The following is a 19,738-nucleotide window of genomic DNA, read 5'->3' as shown; positions in this document are numbered from 1 at the left end:
GCCAGGCATGAAATGCCAGCACGGGAGAGAAACGCACGAGAGGTCGGGCAGCATCTGCAGCTACTGGGAAAGGATCAGGGACTCTCCGGAAATTTGGACCTCTGTGGCTGGAGAATCCTGAATGAGGGCTGTTCCTGGCCACCAGTAGGGGCCCAGTGGTCCCCATCCAAGAGCATTTGTAGGGGACTTGCATACTATACTGCCCAGTGGCCATTGTTGACAGGAGAGAGACAGGACTGGCAGGAGGCCCTGAGCCCCCTAGGAGGGCTGACTGTGAAGAGCGGGCTTCTGGAGCCAGCAGCAAGGTCACCTTCACCCATGATGGGTGCATCCATCCCCAGTGCCCAGGGTCAATGTCCACTTTTAGGTGACCAAGCCAACGAGGCCTTATTCTTGGGCTCCAGCAGTGTGTGAGAACACCTGTCCTCCCAAGCAAGCCGGGCTGAACCCTGCCTGTTCTTGGTAGGGCTACCCATAGCATGAGGGGCTGGCCCACAGTACCTGAGATGCAGTGGCCCCTTGAAGTCCCAAAGAGATGGTGACTCCCGGTCATGTCATGCAAGTGCCAGAGAGGTCCCACACACACAACTGTCCCTTGCACTCTTGATCTGTTGCATTGGCTAATGTCTCTCCTTGCCACTGGTGCCAAGCAGACCCAGCCTGAAAGTAGCTCTGGCCCAGGAGGACCAAGGCTGCTCCCCGGGGAGTCCCAACAACAAACACACAGCCCCACAGAGACCTAGGAGGGAGATGGACACTGGCAAATTGAATTATAATCAGAGACTCTATCTCCCAGCACTTGGGGATAGCTTCTCTCAGAGGCTGGGGTGGGATGGGCTCACAGGGACACAGGTGGGGGTGTGGGGGGGAGTAGAGGTGAACAGGGACAAGACTAAAGGAGAGAGTATGTACCCAGCTCACCAAGTCTCTCCTTAGCAAACTCTGCGATTGCTTGTGGTCCTGACATCAGGTTTCTCTGGCTCCCCTTTTCCTCCTTTCTTAGCATTTTTCTTCCTCCTTGGCTCCACAGAGGAGAAGACTCAATAGGAAGATCTTTAAATGAATGGCCCCTCCCCGGCCCTGGGGAATATATTAGAGGCTGAAGTGATGGCCAAAACGCGACAGTAATCCAGGGAAGACAGGGAAACAAATCAAGCAGGCTGGGCCACTAATGCCATCCATGCATCAGAGCTGGGCCCGGGAGCAGAGAGCCACTTCTCAGCCCCAGACGGGACAGGGACGGAAGAAGGGAGGCGAGGGGACCCTGTCTCAGCTCCTCTGTTCTCCTCTGCATGCCTGGAGGCACGTGATTATTTCATTTCTTTATCTGCTCACTGGTGTGTTGCCTGTCCCCTGCCCTTGGCCATCAGCTCCACGAGAGTACACACGCAGTGTCACTGGACATCCCAGCAGCCCTGCTTATGGCTCAGTGCCCAGAGAGGACGACAGCTCAGGACAAGCACTTGTTGAAGACACAAGGTGACGCAGGTGAGTAAACAGATAAGGGAAGACATTGAGGGCAAACCCACAGCCTGCACCCCTGACTGTCCTGGGGAGGGAGCAAGCCTGCACCCCTGACTGTCCTGGAGAGGGAGCAAGCCTGCACCCCTGACTGTCCTGGAGAGGAAGCAAGCCTGCACCCCAGACTGTCCTGGAGAGGAAGCAAGCCTGCACCCCAGACTGTCCTGGAGAGGAGCAAGCCTGCACCCCAGATTGTCCTGGAGAGGAGCAAGCCTGCACCCCAGACTGTCCTGGAGAGGGAGCCAGCCTGCACCCCAGATTGTCCTGGAGAGGAAGCCAGCTCTGAGCATGCCCCAGAGAAACCCCATGTGGTCCCACACAACAGCCAAAACTTTCTCTCCAGGTGTCCCCTCTTTACTGCAGTGTTTTGCTGTTCCCTGGTCTTAGCCAGGACCTCTGTTCTGGATGCCAGACTGACCACTGCACCTGCCAGGGGACTTAAAAAGGTGTGTCTTGAGAGAGGTCAGTCTGACCCAGGTCCTTCATGTTCATGCTTCCCCTTCCCCAGGGTGAGCAAACCCTGCTGTCCATTCTGGCTGGTGCCTTTTCCCTCTCCCTCCTGTCTTCCACCAGGGGGATCACTTGAGCCCCAGAGTTCAAGGCCAATCTAGCAACATAGCAAGACATCGCCCCAAACAAAATCCAAGTGGACAGGCATGGAGCCCTTCCCGGTTAGTCCTCGCCAGCTCTTAAGACACCAGGCTGTTAGCCTGAACTTTGAACTTCTCTGTACCTCAGTCTTCACATCTGAAAGATGGGTGTCACACAGCCTTCTTCAAAGCTCCACTATGAGGCTTGAGAGAAGAAATGTGTGAATACGCTCAGGGAAAAAAAAGTGTCAGCTGGGTCAGAACACAGCTGCAGTGGCTGGGAAAGATGGTGTATGCTGATGAGGGGCTGAAGACCTCAGCCAGGAGGAGCTGTCTTTGCCCAGGACCTGGGAGAAACAAGAGGGGAGGGAGGCAGGGTGTGTAAGACACGGAACCAGACACCAGCCAGGATGGGGTGTGTGTGACACAGCAGGGTGGTGGGGAGCAGGTCTGCACAGGGACCAGTCCGTACCCACCCAGCACTTCTCCATTGAGTGGCAAGAGGTGCCAAGCCAACAGCTGCCCCCGAAAGGCTGCTGGACCCTGCGTCTTTGCTAGCTGGCTGTGGGCTTTCCTGGGAGAAGGCAAGTGTCCCTACTATGTTAGACAGGTGATGGGCAAAAGGGGTGCCTGGCGCAGGTATAGGGACATGGGGGTTTAGGGATTCCATGCCAGTGACTGAAGTTGCCAGCTGCAGCCACATAAATCGTGCCCTGGCCCAGGCTGGCGTCCATTAACATGAAAGATTCCATCACACTTTACAACCTCCCTGTCTTGTACGGCGACAGCAGGTAATTAAAACAATAATTGTTTTCTGATGTTGCTTCTGCCGAACGATAAAAGCTTCCAGTTATTTCCCTTTCACGGGGGAGGGGGAGGATGTTGGGGGAGGGTCTGACCCAGGGCATGGGGGCAGGGCCACAGGAGTTTGGGAGGTAAAAGAAGGTTGCAGAGAGCCTTCTGTGTGACTGTCACAGAAAGGCTGATGGGAGGAGCCTAGTTCTAGCGTAACATACAACACATACACAGACACCACACACACACACACACCACAACACATACATATACGCATACACACACTACACACAGAGATGCATACACACATATACATACATACATGCATACACACACCACACATACACACACTACAACACATGCATATATGCACACACACTACACACACATACATACATGCATACACACACACACCTCTCTGGAGAGAGCCACAGAGCTTAGAAGCCTCAGGAAAAAGAGGGGAAGATCCCACGTGAGAAGGCTATCAGCAGTGGTCCTGAGGAGACAGTTTGCCCAAAGCACTGGGGAACCCTCCACAGTGACTCTTGTACCAGAACATATACATACATACATGCATACACACACCACACATACACACACTACAACACATGCAAATATGCACACACACTACACACACATACATACATGCATACACACACACACCTCTCTGGAGAGAGTTCATGAACACATCTGCTTCCCACAGATCCATCCATCACCCACCCACCTCCGCACACATGATTGGTGAGCATAAAAAACCCACAGTTCCAGCCAGGCAGTGGTGGTGCACCCCTTTAACCCCAGCACTGGAGAGGCAGAGGCAAACAGATCTCTGTGAGTTCAAGGCCAGCCTGGTCCACAAGGGCTAGTTTCAGGACTGGCTCCAAAGTAACAGAGAAACCCAATCTCAAACAAACAAACAAACAAACAACAAAACAAAACAAAACAAAAAAACAAAGACACAAAAACAAAAAAACAAACAAAACTAAAAATACAACGACAGTTCCTGCCCTCAAGAAACTTGAGCTTTAGTGGAAGGAGGCATAAAGTAAAGAAGGGAACAATACAACGAAGGCCCCGCCCCACTGCTGATAAAGCCATGAAGACACCAAGGCAGAGAGCCTGAAGGGTGCTGGGAAACGCTGGGGATCTGGGGAAGGCCTCTCTGCAGTGATGTCTGAGTGAGGCTGGACCGACATGGAGAAACCGGGAGATGGAGGCTGAAGCTTCTGGGCCCAGGACTGGATCTGGGGATGCTCAAACTCCACTGCCTCTACCCCATCATCCTGCTACCCACCTACCTGCCCTTGCCACACTCAGAACCGTGCCCAGGAAGTAAGGGTGGAGTGGTGACTGCTTACACAGGCAACATGAATGACATCATACTTGGGGGCTCCCTCACCTTGGCCCCCACTGTCCAGGAGGCCTACAATATGTCCCCCAATGCTTAAGACAAATACTTCCTAATCACTAAAAAATGAAATGATTTCATGTGAAAATGTTAATGTATTCAAGATCACAACCATGTACCGTGTCTGACAAATTAGCACCAGCCCGCAGCATTGTTGGTAGCTACATTTATCCTGGTGATGAGACACATACATATTTGTGTATGAGCATGTACACACACACACACACGCACACATCCAAGCACGCACGTGTATGCATAGGAGTGGAGGGGTGGAGAGGGCAGCTCTTGACTGGGGAAGTGCAGAGGAGGAGGGGGGAACCAGCAGTCACACAGTTCACTGTAATCCCACCATCAGCTACAGGGCCACAGAGTCTCAGCTGCCACCACTGCTCTTATATGTCCATCCTGGACCATGAGGCCCACAGCAGGCAGGGGTGGCTGGCCTTGCAGAATTCAGTGTTTCAAAGATACACATCAGGATGTCAAGAAACGGGAAGCCCATGCATCAGGGGTGGGAACATAAAACCGTACAGGCACCAAGGAAACAATGTTGCTGCTCCTGAGCCTGTTCTGTGTGAGAGCCATTGGACCAGCAACTGCACTCTGGGAGAGTACCCAAAGGAATGGAAAGCAGGTTATTTAAGCAAATATCGGTACAGAAATGTTCAAAGCAGCAAGGCTTACAATAGCCAGAGGTGGGAGCAAGTACCAGGTGGATTTAAACAGGCACCTGGGCCTTTGGGGCCAGAGATCGGGAAGCTGGCTGCTTACTTTAGACCTCTGGATGATTTTCTTTCAACTCCAGGGTCTAGGAAAGTGAATCTATGACCTCAGAACAGTGAATTAACGAAAAGCACAAAAGAAGGAATTGTGTTCACGGAGACGTGGGAGAGGGGACTTCATCACCTGGGACGCTTGGTTCTCAGTGCGTGCGTTCTTCGGGATACACGCTCAGAGTCTTCTCTCCCTTGCCCCACGTTTCCAGCCCCCCTGGCCAGTGTGCTCCCTTCTCTGTGACCGAGTGCCGACCTCTGCTTCCCTCCTCTCCCCTTGCCCCTGGCGGCTGAATTACCCAGCATTCTCTGGGGAAATATTCCGATGACAGCTGTCTGCAGAGTCCTCCTGGCTGGGTGGTGAGCGCTCTGTTGCCAGTGCCCTCGGCCTTCTCTCTCCTTAGCTTTCCCTGCCCACCCTGTTTTCTGTTTTCCTTTCTGCAGGAATTCCCAAGTGAATTTCATTAAGGCAAAAACGCATAGGTGCTGCAGGCTACCCAGAATTTAGTTTGTTTATTTATTTATTTATTTATTTATTTGGGTTCCTTCTCTCTCCCATGCAGAAAGTGATCTGTGTAACTCCCATTTGGTACAAACCACTTGCCAGTCTGTAGTACCCCCAAACCAAAACTTGTTTCTTTCAATGCAGTCGGGCCGGAGAGCACTTGCCATGAAGGCCTGACAGACACACCAGAACTAGCTGTCAGCAGGGATGGGAGCCCCTGCAGTGGGGTGGCCTCGATGTGATGTCACAGGTGCCACAGTCCCATCTGCATAACATACCCACAGTGGGCAGGCTCAGAGAGACTTAGAGGAAGGTACTGTTGATCAGGGCCTGGGAATGACGAAAATCCCTTTGATAGAGGCGACAGGCACACACAAGTGTCATCTGACTGTGAACTCTGACATGAATAGTTTTCATGTGAACTTCACCTCGATTAATACACACATGCATGCATGCGTGCACTCATGCACACACATCCAGCTTCACTAGGTCTCTGTTAGCTATTTTGCATGTTGGTATTTGATAGAAGGAGATGAAGACAGCAGATATCCAGACCTTTGTTTGGCAATCTGGAAGCTCCGAGGGGCTCAAGTGGCCCCTGACCTTTCCCCTGCACCTAGTCCTGCCTCACCATAGCCCTCCCTAAGGCCTCAGGATCAGTTCCACAATAGCACAGGCTCAGGCCCTTCCTGCCATTGCATAACCAAAGCAGAGGAGTGTCTGGCCCTGGGCTCAAGCTGTGGCACAAAGCAAACCAGAGAACCAGGCCTTCTGATGTTCTCAGATCGGTTAACAAGATCAGATGTGGCCCAGAGGAACTTTCAGTCACTCTGATTCTCCACCGTGCCTTCCCAGATGTATCGGTGGCTTCGAGTAGCAGCGACTGCAGACGAAGCCATTCAGCCTCCTCTTCATCTGCACGATTTCATGTTCAGACCAGACCACACCTTCTGCCGCACCCCACAGTTGCCTTCCTCCTGGCTGCCCCTTCTCAGCTCAGATGCCGCTCCACAGAGAGGCCTCTGCCATCATCCTGTCTCAGCTCAGTGCGCCTATGCTCATGTGACCCTTCTGCTGCCTTCTACTAAACAACAAAAATAAACTCTCCTCATGCCTTTAATCTGTCTGTTTGGCATCATCTCCAACCTTGATGTGGGTTCTACCAGGAGGGGAGCATCGGCCTTGCTCACTGTATTCCTGCAGTGCCTGCTGAGGTGGCTGGCACACAGGAGGTGCCTAATACACAGCTGCTTGATGGAGAAGGCATGGCCATCTTGCCTAACCCTGTCCCCCAATCTGTCCATTTGGTCTTCCAAAGAGCTGAGGCTGGGACCTGGCTCTGAAGGGTAGTCATGTGACATTGGTCAAGTCATTTCTCTGAGTCTATCTCAGAAAGAGCCCGTGTGTGAGTATGCTGTAAACCAACCATGCTGGTCCTTCCCCTCTCCTGCTCAGTTTTTCCCTGAAGCCCTGAATGGGTTCCATGCCTTCTAGCTCCAATATTCTTATATTCTTTCCCTTCCTGTAAGTTCCCAATGGCCTCTATGTCCCCTCATCTTCCCTGCTCACTAATGCAGGCCACCTCCCTGGCAGGCTCCTGAGCACAGACTCCTAGCAATGGCTCCTGGCTTTGGCACAGCACACCCTCCAGGCCTCAGCCGTCTGCAGCCCTTCCTCATGACTGCCCCTGACCCTCAACTCCTTCCCAGTTCCCACTGATTGCTCTTCGACTTCCTTGAGGCTTTCTCAGCAGCAGCCATTCCCCCAGAGGGCCCCTTAGAAAGGGGGACCCAAGATCACAGCATCCACAACCTGCTTCTTACGACACGTCTCCCAGCTGTGCTTTCTGCCCTGGTTGCATCTCGAAGCCAGCCTGGGGATAGGAGCAGGAAGGGAAGGGAGGTTCAGGAAGGGACTTGCATGTGGCCTGTGTACTGAGCCAAGAGTGGACAAGCAGCGTCAGTGTCACCAACCAGAGGGAGTGAGCAGGGCATGTGGGAGCATCCATGCGTGCACGTGTACAGGGCAGGGGCTAGCTGGACCAGGGGTCAGACGGGGCAGGGGCCTACCTAGGCAAATTAAGGACATGCATTTGTTGGGACACATGAAGCCAGAAGAGACGAGGAGGAGAGGTGTATGAGACATGAGCAATAAAGGCACAGAGTGGCAAATGGTACATGGGTACTAGGAATGATGCCCACAAAAGTGACAGCCAAGTTCCAGCCCACTCAAGACAATGAGCTCACTGGGCCTGGCTCATATCTCTTTAAAAAGATTTCTTTTTATTAAAGTGGTGTGTGTGTGTGTGTGTGTGTGTGTGTGTGTGTGTGTGTGTGTGTAACCTCAAAGACCGGAAATGCAGAATCCTCCTAGATCTGGAGTTACCAGTGGCTGTGAGCTGCCAGGTGTACTGGGACCTGAATCAGAGTCTTCTGTGAGTGCAGGTACACACCCTTAACTGCTGAGCCATTTCTCCAGGCCCCAGTTCTGATTTATTTATTTATTTATTTTTGGTTTGTGGTTTTTCAAGACAGAAAGTTTCTCTGTGTAGCCCTGGCTTTCCTGGCACTTGCTTTGTAGACCAGTCTGGCCTCGAACTCAATGAGATCCACCTGCCTCTGCCTCCCAAGTGCTGGGATTAAAGGCATGTGCTCCCACCACACAGCTATAGCTCAGATATTTTGATGCATCAAGAAAAGCCTGTGGCTGGGCATAGGTGGCACACACCTTTAATCCCAGCACTTGGGAGGCAGAGGTAGGGAGATTTCTGAGTTTGAGGCCAGCCTGGCCTACAGAGCAAGTTCCAGGACAGGTAGGGCTACACCGAGAAACCCTGTCTCAAAAAACAAAAGTAAACAAAGGAAAGCCTAGGGTCTGGTTTTCATGTGGAATCTGTTGTTCAGAATGCAAGAGCTGCTGCTCAAGCCGAGTGCCCCACACAGGCCTCCTGGCCACCTCTGGGTGCGAACTCTACCTTCCTCTTGGGAAACGGGTGCTGGGCACCAAGACCTAACATTTCATACAGCATAGGCCTAGAGCAGGAAGTTCCTTGATCAAGTTCAGAAGTTGCTGGATCAGTTCACAGGTTTGAGAATGCTCTAATGACCAATCTCTGGGGCCTTGGGGCCTCTAAGACAATCTCTGCCTCCTCCTGCCTCTCCCCACTCTCATGCCATGGCCTCTCCCCACTCATCACCTAGGCTCTTTCCACACAGGAGGAGATAGTCCTGACCCTTAGACCCAGCCTGCTAACCCCTCCACCTCCAAATGAGGACAGGCATTAGATCCTGATTGGCCAACCCTCGGCTACTGAACCAATCACTGTGTCTAGGGTTTCTTCTGTAGTTTGGCCAGCCTGGGTTCCCTAGTCGACAGTCCCATCCCTGGAAGTTGAGACATTCCTCCGACAAGCCCAGTTCCAGGAACCTTCTCAAGCACATGGAGGTGGAATAAACCCAGCTGAGCTCCAAGCTCCTTTTACTCCACCACAGAGTCTTAGTCCACCTGCCACCCTCCCTTAGTCTCCTGCTGAATCCTGACAGGACCTTTGGCAAACGTTCTCACTGTCATGGCCACCTCTACTGTTGCTTGTTAGGAAGGCCCTTCTCCATGCGGCCCCTCCCAGCTGATCCAGACAGCTACTCAGCACAGAACAGGTCACTGTCCCCTAGGACATGGCTTTAAGACAATGCTGTTACAACACTCAGCTTGGCCAGAGTTAGTATCAGTTGCTTATGATACAAGTCCACACATAAGCCACAGCCTGGTGGGGCGGGGTGGGGTGGGGTTACCACACTGGATCCAGAACTCTTAAGGCTTCTCCCCCAACCCAGCTCCCCACCTATTTTCTGGTTCTGACATCACTTCCCCGGGCTCAGAACTCTGAATCATGTTTGCCTCCTCCCCCTCCTTGCCCCCCATATGCGCCATCCAGATGCAGCACCCCCACTCACTGTGTCTCCCACATCTATCTCTCTTACTCCAGCCTTGCTGCTTGCTCGCTGGGAAGGGAGGCTCCGTCATTTCTTGCCTGGGTGACCGCCGCAGCCTCCCGGCTGGTCTCCTTGCCTCCAGCCTCTCTCTGCTGCCATCCATCCTCTTCGCACCGCCAGATTAATCTTCCTTAAACACTGCTCAGTGCCTGTCACTCCCCAGCTCAAAGACATAGCCAGCTCCATTGCTTGCCGGCCCCCCACGGGTACCGTCTGCTCCAGCAGCCCTCTCTCACATGCGGGCCATCTTACGTCCTGTCCCTCCCTACCTCCTCCTACCTCTCTGGCCACCACAAGCTGAGATTCTGGCTTATGTCACTCTCTGAAGCCCCAGGACATCAAGTGGTTTGTCCTTTCCCAGTTCCCTTGGCTCTTAGATATGACAGTGACGTTGCCACCTCCCTTCTCTGCAATCGGAGAGGCCAGGCCTGACTTCCAGGATGTCACAAGACATACCTGGCCAAGTTACTCTGCATGGCTGAACCTTCACCTCATCAGCTTCCCTTCCCAAACCTCCCCATGAATGCTTGTCACCCCAAAATAAACACCTTCCCGAGGTGCCAGGCCTTGACACATTCTGCCTGTCTTGTCAGCAAGACTCCATTTCTGCTACGCACACATAATCTAGGAAGCTAAAGCACACGCAAATGTGCAGTTGCACACCCAGCCCAGCCAGGAGCGCATACCCACCAAACATTTGCTGTGGGCTGGCAAGGTTGTGTGTTCTCAGAGAAGCGCTCCCTCGACGCTGGCAACCCTGCTCACAGGAGCCACTCATTCCCTGTACCTTCTCAGTGAGGAAACTGAGGCACAAAGGGCTTATATAACTAATCTAACCAGAGCAGGGTGAAGCGCTGCACCCAAACCAGTAACTCCTGACTGACTTTCAACCCTTAGGCCAACCGGAGAGACTGCTAGGAGAGGTCCCAGGCCAGCAGCAGTGAAGGCCCTGCTTAGGAAAGTCTGAGACTTGTCCATTTCTTGTAGGTCACTTCAAAGGGCTGGGGTCAGCCTGGTATGCAGTTCTGATGTACGGAGACCAGCGCATCCTGGCTCAGAGCCGACTGCCATAACTCCAGACTTCTATAGGCCAGCTGTTACCACACTGGCATTTGAAATCAGCTGTGGCAGAAATATTTACGTCAGAAAAACTGCCAGCCTCTCAGAGAACCTGTTGTTTGGCCCTGCCCCAAGCACCACTGCTGGACAGAGGGTGCTGATCCCTCTTAGGTGCTGGTCTGGGTCTGAAGGGAAGGGGTCTTCAGAGGTTCAGGCGTATGTGAACTGGATCCCAAAGGACTGGAAGGAGGTTTCTAGGAAAGTGTTGGTCAAAGACAAGATACCCAAGTAGGTTCAGCGTCTGAACAGCACACCCAGCATGAGAAGACAGTCAAGGGCAAGGCCACAGGGGAGGGCTTTTGTAGCCATGACATGAGATGTGTGGGACCTGCAGGTTTGTGGGTGCAGGTCCAGCGGAGGTCCACCAGGGATGCCGAAGGCACTGGGGAGGTGTCCTTGGTGTCGTTAAATCAATGCACAAACTGGATGGCTGTTTCTACCCATGCCTCCTGGATGAGAAGCTTCAAGGAGTGGCGAGTCATCTGGACGACAGTACTACAGGACTGTGGCTTAAGCCCAAATTTCTGCAGCCACGTAATCCTATGATTAATTAGTGGCTCACACACGAGTAGAGCATGTGAGCTGAACCAGTAAAAGAAGACCAGGCCATTTGGGGGTGTCTGAAGGATAGATGCTCAATTTACTGAGGAGATTGCAGTCTTGGGGATCCCTGGCAGTCACATGGGGACTGTGGGGGGGGGGTGATTGGGAGTGACACCAGTGCTCCAGGAACTGAGACAAAGGATGGGTTGTGGTTATGCTGTTCCTTTGGATCCAGCCATGCCTGAGACCAGGTTTACACCTGGCTTTGCAGTTACCTCTGCCATTAAATTCTATTATCTGCCTATTTTTGCTTAAATGAGAGTTGACTTTTTCAATATTTGCAACAGATGCACTTAGTGTCCCACGCTGCTTAGCGCTGAGGCATTGTCAGTTTGAGCTCTCTCCGGGGACAAGATGCACGGGGAGGAGCTCCTAACCACACTGGAGGAGACAGCACTGAGGAAGCTGAAGGTGTGCCCTGCAGAGGGGCAAATGGGGCAGGCAGGCGTCCTGTCTTCACCAAAATGGGGACGCCATCTAGTGTAGCCCCAGAAGAAATAGCCCAGAAACACCTGGAGGAACTTACTAGAAAGGATTGTACCTCGTTATAATAAAATAATTCTGAACAAGTCCCTTCGACTTGAGCTCCAGGGCACAGGTGAGAACCTCCTTCTTAATTATAATCGCAGCCCTGGGACCTGGCCAGCCTTTTCCAGGTGTAGAAAACAAGGACTCAGGTGGGGTTAGGTGGCCACGTGAACTGACAGGATGGAAAGGATGACTCAGACCATGGCCTCCTGCTTCCTTCCATCAGGCCAATGGGACAGGGACACAGGACGGACTGGAATGTGGTCACAGTTGCCACTGTCTGCACCTGCCCTCTCATGGATGGGGCTGACTTCACCTGTATCGTGGACTGACAAGGTTTTGATGAAACCTCCAGGCGGAGCCTAGCACTTAACCACCATCAGGGTGCCAATTAAAAATTTAAAAAAAAAAAGGTGCTAACAGGCTACAGCCACCCTCCCATTCCCACCCAGAGTTCTCAGTAGGGAAAAAAAGCATTAGGAAGGTACAGCGTTTAGGAGGCAGAGGCAGGAGGAGCTCTGTGAGTTTGAGGCCAGTCTGATCTACAGAGCGAGTTACAGGACAGCCAGAGATACATAATACAGAGAGCCTGTCTCAAAACAAACCAACAAAAAATGCTTTAGATAGTCAAAATCTAGACTGAGCCTTCGGTCTGCCTAGGGTGACGGGTTTTGGCGCAAGCGGGTGCTGCCTCATCTGCAAAATGGGAATAATGGCCTCCACCTACAAGAGACACTCGGACAGTTGTGGGGCATCCTCCTGCCCAGGATCTTGGACTACACCCCTCACCCCACGTCTAAAGGGTCCGGGCTGGGCAGATAGAGGCGAGGCTGTAGCCCTGGAGGAGGCTGGACAGAGCTCCCCAGGCGGCAGCCAAGCGCTCAGCCAGGAACTTGTTAACAGACCCCGAACAAAGAGCCGCTAATCCTGCGGGCGGCCGCGGGCGGGCTGGCGGGCGGAGGGATCCCGCCCCTTCCCGGCTCGGCCCCAGCTCGCCGCGCATTAATTAGGCCGCGCGGAGCAGGGACACCGCCCGGTGGGCCCTCCCCTCCCGCAGCAGTTAATTGCATCCCGGGCTCGGGTCGGGCCATTGCGGATCAGGGCCACCCACGTGTCCCGCAGCCTCGCTGGCTGGAGGAACCCCGCCCACCCACCCAGCCACCTTGACGATCGCGACGCGGGGCGAGGGGGAGGGAGGATGGCTGTGCGGGTCCGGAGGCTGTGGGTCGGGCCACGCAGCGGGCACAATCACGAGAGACGGGAGAAGGAGCGGGAGAAAAACGCAGACCTGAGAAAGACCTTCACTGCCTGGGTTTCATCGGGCTCCGCCCCAACTAGGAGAGGGTGGAGTCTAATTCGGGGGCGACTCCCCCTACACGGTCCCGGGTGGAGTTGCTAAGAAGGGACGAGAGTTCACTTTACAACCTGGCTTTAGGGTCTGCTGGGATACCGAGTCAAGAGTTCCCTTCCCAAGGTCCCTGTAAGGTCCCACAGGTACGTCAATAAAGGCAGACTCCCTAGACCCTCATTCCCCAATCAGCTACTAAATTTGCCTGGAGCTCAAGGTGACCCTGAACCTTCCAGAGAGACACCAACGGTGACTTTCCAGACTGAGGAACTCAGCTTTGGGAACTCACCAGTCAAGGTGATGGCTCGCCTCTGGTGCTCCCTCCATAAGCCAATGAAGAGACAGAATTTTCAGGGTTCCTCCCCTACCAAAATGGGCCCTAAGACTTCCTTCACCCTTTTATACTCTTCTGTAAAGAGCCGCGGCTACTCCGGCCTCCCCAGAATGCACAGTCTCCCCAATCTTAAACAGGGCCAGACTGAGTCAGTCAGCAGCCACACCTGGAGAGTGGAAATGGCTTCTATACGCTCTGCCCTCCACATCAGTGGCAAAGAAAAACAAGGCAGACATAGCCTGGAAAATGGATCCTCTCCTTAGGCTGACCCCACCTAGTCGCTCAGCCAGGTCCTCATCCTCAGCCATTCTGCTCCCCACCCACAGGAAGGAGCCCTACACACAGTCAAGTGCTCACCGTTTTAAGTGCCCCCTCCCCCGGGTGCTGGTGCAATGCTCTTGTAAGATGAGCCTTTATGGATGGATTTACACACTGACCCTGGAGAGGGGCAGGGAAGGGTGGAATCCAGAGTGAGGATTAAGAGGCATGGCAGGTGCCAAGGGCATGGGATCTTAGGAGGTGCTCACAAGAGATGGCTGTGTACTCGGCTATGCAAATTTGTACCCTTAAGCAAGTCCATGCCTCACCCTGGCCCTGGCTCAAACCCAGTCGCCAGAGCTTGCCAAACTCCCCCCATCTAACAATTCCCCCATCTGGCTGAGATACAGACTCTGCGGTTAAAATATTCCTATGGCCTCTGCCCTCCGTGTCTGGAGAAGGGGCAGGCCTTCAACACCCTGACCTTGGGGGTCTCTGCTAATCACTAGAGGAGTTCACAAACTACAGCAGGACCCAGCTTCTTGGTTTGGGAACTGGGACTCACAGTACCAAGCTTTGCTTTACAGCCACCTTTGGCTCTGCCCCAGAAGCTACCTGGCTCCCAGGCAACACAGTCAGCCACTGCCAGGGTTGCTGGTGTCTTTGGCAGGTGTGAGCAGTTCCTGGGAGAGTCTGCAACTGAGTGCTGAGTCCACCCCAGGCTCCAGAGGCAGCTTCCCTGGGCATGAGCCTCTGCCTGGGGCTAGCCATCAAGTTCAATGCAGACAGTGTGAGGGATTTATCCAGCATCATACAGCAATCAAATGGCAGAGCTAGAACTAGAATCTACATCCACCCAGGACTCTGTGGCCATATCCTGTATGTCGAGATGGAATCAGCACATGGTCCCAGGACAGCATGAACCAAAAGAGCGATGGCAACAATCACCCAGACAACACCCTGTGAGCATGAATTAAACCCAAGTCCTTCCGGCATCACACATGTAGAGCGGACTGGATACAGGGCACAGTTTTTCAATGAAGCCTCTTCTGTCCTATGGCTGAGCCTGGGCCTGCTGCAGCATAAGACACATCTCTGTCCTAAGTCACTGTCTCCAGTGCCAGGGGAAATGGAGGCAGAAGGCAATGAGCCATGAGCACCTGAGATTCTGCAGTCCCCTCTGGATGCTGCTGCCCGCCCAACAGTTTAGATCGTGTCCTATAGATGTGGAAGCAGCCTGAGAAGGTGACTTTAGTTCCGTGTCCGGTGACTTGCAGCTTAGACAGCTCTATCTGCCTCTAAAGTCCCTGCCGTCCTACCTGGTAGGAAGAGGCTAGAACTTCCCCCTAAGAAAGAAGGACCCAGGGTGTGGGGGGAGACAGGTAAGAGGGAGGAGGGGGCTGTGGGAAGGATTACAGTAAGCTGAGCTTCCACCTGAGAGGCAGGGGACATTGGGTGGTCTGGGGCCCAGACAACACACAGGTGATGTGTGTTTGCAGCCCAGATCTTGGTATCAACCTTATTTGCACATGAAAATGTCACTCTGAGGAAATCAATGTGAGGACGGGGACAGGGTGAAAGTACCCTTGCAACAGACATGGGCATATTAACGTGCACGCACGTGTGCTGGCTTGTTGTCTACACGTATATGTGACCTAAGCATGGTGTCTGCCCCCATGGAGGTCCTGGCTTTATGAGTCTGCACTCTGACAGGGTGGGGGAGTGTAGCACAAATAATAGAAACCCAGAAGCAGATATTGGGGTTCAACCTGAAGATCAGAAAAGCAAAGCAGTCAACCACTGGTATCTTACCTCTACCTCAGACCAAAATGGCGATCCTGCCTCCACGAATCCTCGGACTGAGACTGAGATGAGACCTGTCTTCTATTCCTCTCTTGCTGAGATTAAAGGCGTGCACCACTACTGCTGGCCTCTATGGCTAACTAGTGTGGCTACTGGGACTAAAGATGTGTGCCACCACTGCCTGGTCTGTATGGCTGTTGTACTCTCTGAACTTCAGGCAAGCTTTATTTATTAAAACACAAATGTAATATCACTACACGGGAGTTTGTGGTCAGGAATAAGGATGGGGGCCGCTGCTTAAGTGGATAGATTAAATTTCTTTCTTCCTCTCTGTTTGGCCTTCAAGCCCAAACTCCAACCAAGAAAAGAAAGAAACACATTAAACCCTTGACTGCTGTGATCTGGAGCAAGGCAGGGGCAAAGAGCAGGGCAAATAGTGTCACAGGCAACGACCATGCTGGGGAAACGCTGGAGAAGAAGGGTCCCACCCCAGATCACATCACCGAGCCTTGTGGAGGAGGAGCTGTGGAGGCTTTGGGGAGACCTCAAGTCAAGGCTGCAGCAGTATAAGGACCTGGCTGGGATCAGGACAGAGCCAAGGAGCTAGGATGCCAAGCGGGGAGCATGCTGTCAAGGCTAGGCGGCACCACATTCTGCAGGTCTGGAAACAGCTAGTCTGGTGATGCCAAGCCCACAGCAGGCAGAACCCAGTGATGCAGCTGACCTCTGGGTGCATCCACCAGGTGTTTCCTTCACTCTCCCAGCCCAGCCCAGGGACCAGACTACTTGCAGGCCCTGGAGAGTCATGGAGAGTCTTCTATTGACTTCCAGGGCCCTTAGGCTGAGACGAGGAGGGGTAGGAGATGACCACTGTGGTGAGACAGGTGAGAGATAAAGGAGCTGGGGGATGGGAGGAAGCAGAGAAGGCGAGGGACATAGCAATGTCACAAGTAAGATGGGAGCTGGATGACTTGACAGCGGATTAAATGTGAAGCGTGAAGGAGAAGGGAGAGCCAAGGGAGATAGTAAGGTTCTCGCCCCTCCAGGCTGTGGGTGAGAGATAGCAGCAATAGCAGGGCCCTAGGAGGAGGGGACAGCAGGATGGGGTTGGCTTGGCATGAGAGGGCCTGGCATTTGTGTGCACAGAACAGGTTCCTAGGTGGCAGCATTGGGGCCTTCACCTAAAAGGGCTGTGCACCCCCAAACCCATGGTATCTAGCTGAAGCCTGTAAACCGGAGAGTCACGGCAGCAGCAGCAGGCAGGAAAAGGGATGTGGCAAAGGCCAAAGTCGGCTCCCAGGTACCAGGCCTCCGGGTTGGAGTGTTAGCACCAGGATTAATGCTACTGCTGGCCTCCCTGAAGAAAGCCTTTCCCAACAAGGGCGAGGGGGAGCAAGCAGGCCAAGGAAAGGTTCAGCCCTCTCCTGCAGTACCTAGAGCAGCCCACCCCTTGTACAAGAAGCAAGAATATGGTGCTCTCTGCCCTAGAATACCAGCCTCCTCCCCAGTCCTGTTAGCCTAGAGTCCAAGTGGGCAGAAAGTCCAGCAGCCCTGGGAACGGGCATAGGAATGGGAGGAGGAGAAGCAGGGGCAATGTTAAGCTTGACCCTTGGCCCCCACTTTCCATGCCCCCATGCCTCTCCTCACGAGGAGGACCGGGCACACAATACAGAAGACCTAAGGGTAAGGAGTTGTATGCGCCGGCTGTGCGGACTGGTGAGTCAAGTGGGTGCCTGTGGGTGCAGGCACAGACAGGGGCATGCCCAGGTGTGTTTGTGCTGCCGGCTGCCTTTATGTGAGTGGCGGGGTGTGACGCTGGGTGACAACGGACGGAGGGCAGAGTCTGCAGTGGCTCGGCAACGCTGCCCCCCACCATGCCCCTCGAGCCTGCCTGGTTGACCATTTTTCTCCCAGCCACTCACAGACACATTTTTCACCAGCTGCTGTTGCCAAGGAACTGATAGGCCGGTGCGGGAGCTAGGGTCATAGCAGGGGCAGCCTGCCTGGGTCTCTGTCCACACATGCCCGGAGCCTGTGGGGGACAGTGAGATGGGGCCTGTTTGAGAAGTAGAGCCACTCCTACCGCCATACCCCTCAGCAACCCCTTCCACTACCGAGAGTTAATGCCAGAGACAGGCTCTGGCCCAGAGAGCCCTGGAGCACCAGTGCCCACCTGTCCGCCCTGGAAAACCTCGGGCCAGGCCCCAACAGGTGCCCTGCCAAAAGACAGTGCAGATCTCCAGCTCCAGTTTCTGGAGGTCCAATCCTTCATTCCCGGGTTTGGGTGCCCTAACCCCATCTGTAGAGCTCACCGGTGCAGTAGCCCACAGCTACCACATGCGTGCAGCCTATCAGTTCTCATCTGACCACACACATGACAACACTGGCCATGCCACGACAGTGCCCCCCATCACCCAGGACACATGCCAGTCCACAGCTTTCACACGTGCTCACGTGGCAAAACTCAGCCTCTGACCACACAGCCCTCTCACACACATCCAACTCAGTAAACATTTTCCGGGCACCTATTCAGTGTCTGGCAGCACCTCCTCCATGTGCAGTAGCACGGACACCCCCAGCTCATGACCACAGCCAGTGGTGCCACTCACACCCCTGAATGAACATGCACACATCCAACCACAGCTCAGTCTGAGGATGTCAGGATTAAAAGGGGAGGCCAACGGGAACGGTTTGTTAAAGTGAGGATTTAGGGTGCAGTGATGGGGAGGGAGACAGAGCAGGCGGGACAAGGAAGAGGGCTTGATGTGGGGGGCAGCGAGGCAGCGGTGGGTGAAGGATGCAATGCGCAGAGATTCCTCAAGGAACCAGCCATCGGCCTAAGGCATCAGGTCCTTGATTGAGCTTTCTTCATTCTAGATTGGCAGTTCAGAAATCCACACCCCGAGAATGAACTGTGGCCTTGCCAGCCTGGGGCGCACCTCCCCCAAGCAGGTTCAGGGGACATCAAGCATGAAGAATTGCTAAGGCACCCTTCCCCATATAGAAGCTCAGCATTGCCAAGTCCCAGGGGGGGGGTCAGAGACTAGGGACCCCCCCCCCAGCTCAGCTTAGGTGCAGGCTAGGGGAAAGCAGACAAAGACTTTCCCCAAGACCCCTCACACCAGGAGGTGGGTTATGAAGGGACTGGTTAGGGTGGCCAACGAGACAAGTGGGGAGAAAGCAGGGCTGTGGAGTTTCTTAGAGGAGAAGCCCGCCAACCAACAGCCAACAGCAAACAACTCCCCCACTCCCTCCTCTCTCCCTTCCCGCCTCCATCAGCTAGCCCAGGAGCCGCAGACCACCACAGGGGCCCCAGTGCTTTGACTGCCGGCTGCAAGAGCTGGGGGCTGTGGATGCCTCCACGCCTGAGTGTGTGTTTGTGCGAGCGTGTGTGGCGGGGACAGAGGAGGACACTGTGTTCTAGACGTGGGCAGAGGCCAGGTGCCAAGCTGGGAAATTGTGAGTGGCTGTTTGGGGCAGTCCTACCTGGAAGAGCTATCTTAACACCCCCCCCCACACACACACACCCCATTTTCTGGGCACTAGTATGGTTCAAACCCACTAATCTCTGAGTCCTTCAAGTCTTGTCTTTCCAGGGTTATTTCAACACCCCCCGACCATTCTCTGGGGCCGTAAAACCAGCAAACTTCCCCCACCCGGAGGCGTGGGGCGTCTACACTCGCCAGCCCCGTGCGTTGACAGCTGTTCCTGGACTTGGCAAAACCCAGGCTTCCGGGAGAGCGCACCGGGAAGCTGCGCAGCAGTGAGAGGCGGCCCCCGCGTCCTGCCCGGCAAAGTTTGGCCTCCGGGGGCTCCCAGCCGGGTCGGCCGCGCGGGTCAGGTCCACCTCCTCCCCAGAGCAGAGCGTTCGCGCGCACGGTCCCCCGCAAGCCTCCCCAGAGCGCGCGCGGCGTGACTCACCCGAACCACGAAGCCAGGAGACGAGGACTATGCCCAGGATCGCTGGCCACAGGCCGGGCCGGACGGCCATGGCCGCGGGCGGACGAGCGGGCTGGACTCGGGGCCCCGCGGGCGGGAGAGAGGCTGTCAGCGCCTCAGCCGAGAGCCCCACCTCGGGGCGCCCCCGGGGCCCATGCCAGAGGACGGCGTTGCCTCCGGGCGGCCGGCTGCGGGGCGCACGCGGCGCGTGGCTCCCCTGGG

General features: G+C 54.4%; 1 protein-coding gene across 2 annotated transcripts in view; it reads right to left on the bottom strand.

Annotated features, from left to right (window-relative positions):
- Positions 1-19,725, bottom strand: part of Unc5a (unc-5 netrin receptor A) — a 56,263-nt gene extending 36,538 nt beyond the window's left edge. For both annotated transcript variants that reach the window (XM_005355224.2, XM_005355225.2), the window contains exon 1: positions 19,499-19,725. In XM_005355224.2, the coding sequence (XP_005355281.1) occupies positions 19,499-19,568 (70 nt within the window). In that variant the 5' untranslated portion in view covers positions 19,569-19,725. The remainder of the gene's footprint in view (positions 1-19,498) is intronic.
- Positions 19,726-19,738: the final 13 nt, after the last annotated feature.

This window comes from Microtus ochrogaster, chromosome 16 (genome assembly GCF_000317375.1).
Source record: "Microtus ochrogaster isolate Prairie Vole_2 chromosome 16, MicOch1.0, whole genome shotgun sequence".
In the NCBI taxonomy this organism is placed as follows: Eukaryota; Metazoa; Chordata; class Mammalia; order Rodentia; family Cricetidae; genus Microtus; species Microtus ochrogaster.
The sequence above is the reverse complement of the archived record's forward strand: the minus strand, read 5'-3'. Positions and strand labels throughout refer to the sequence as shown.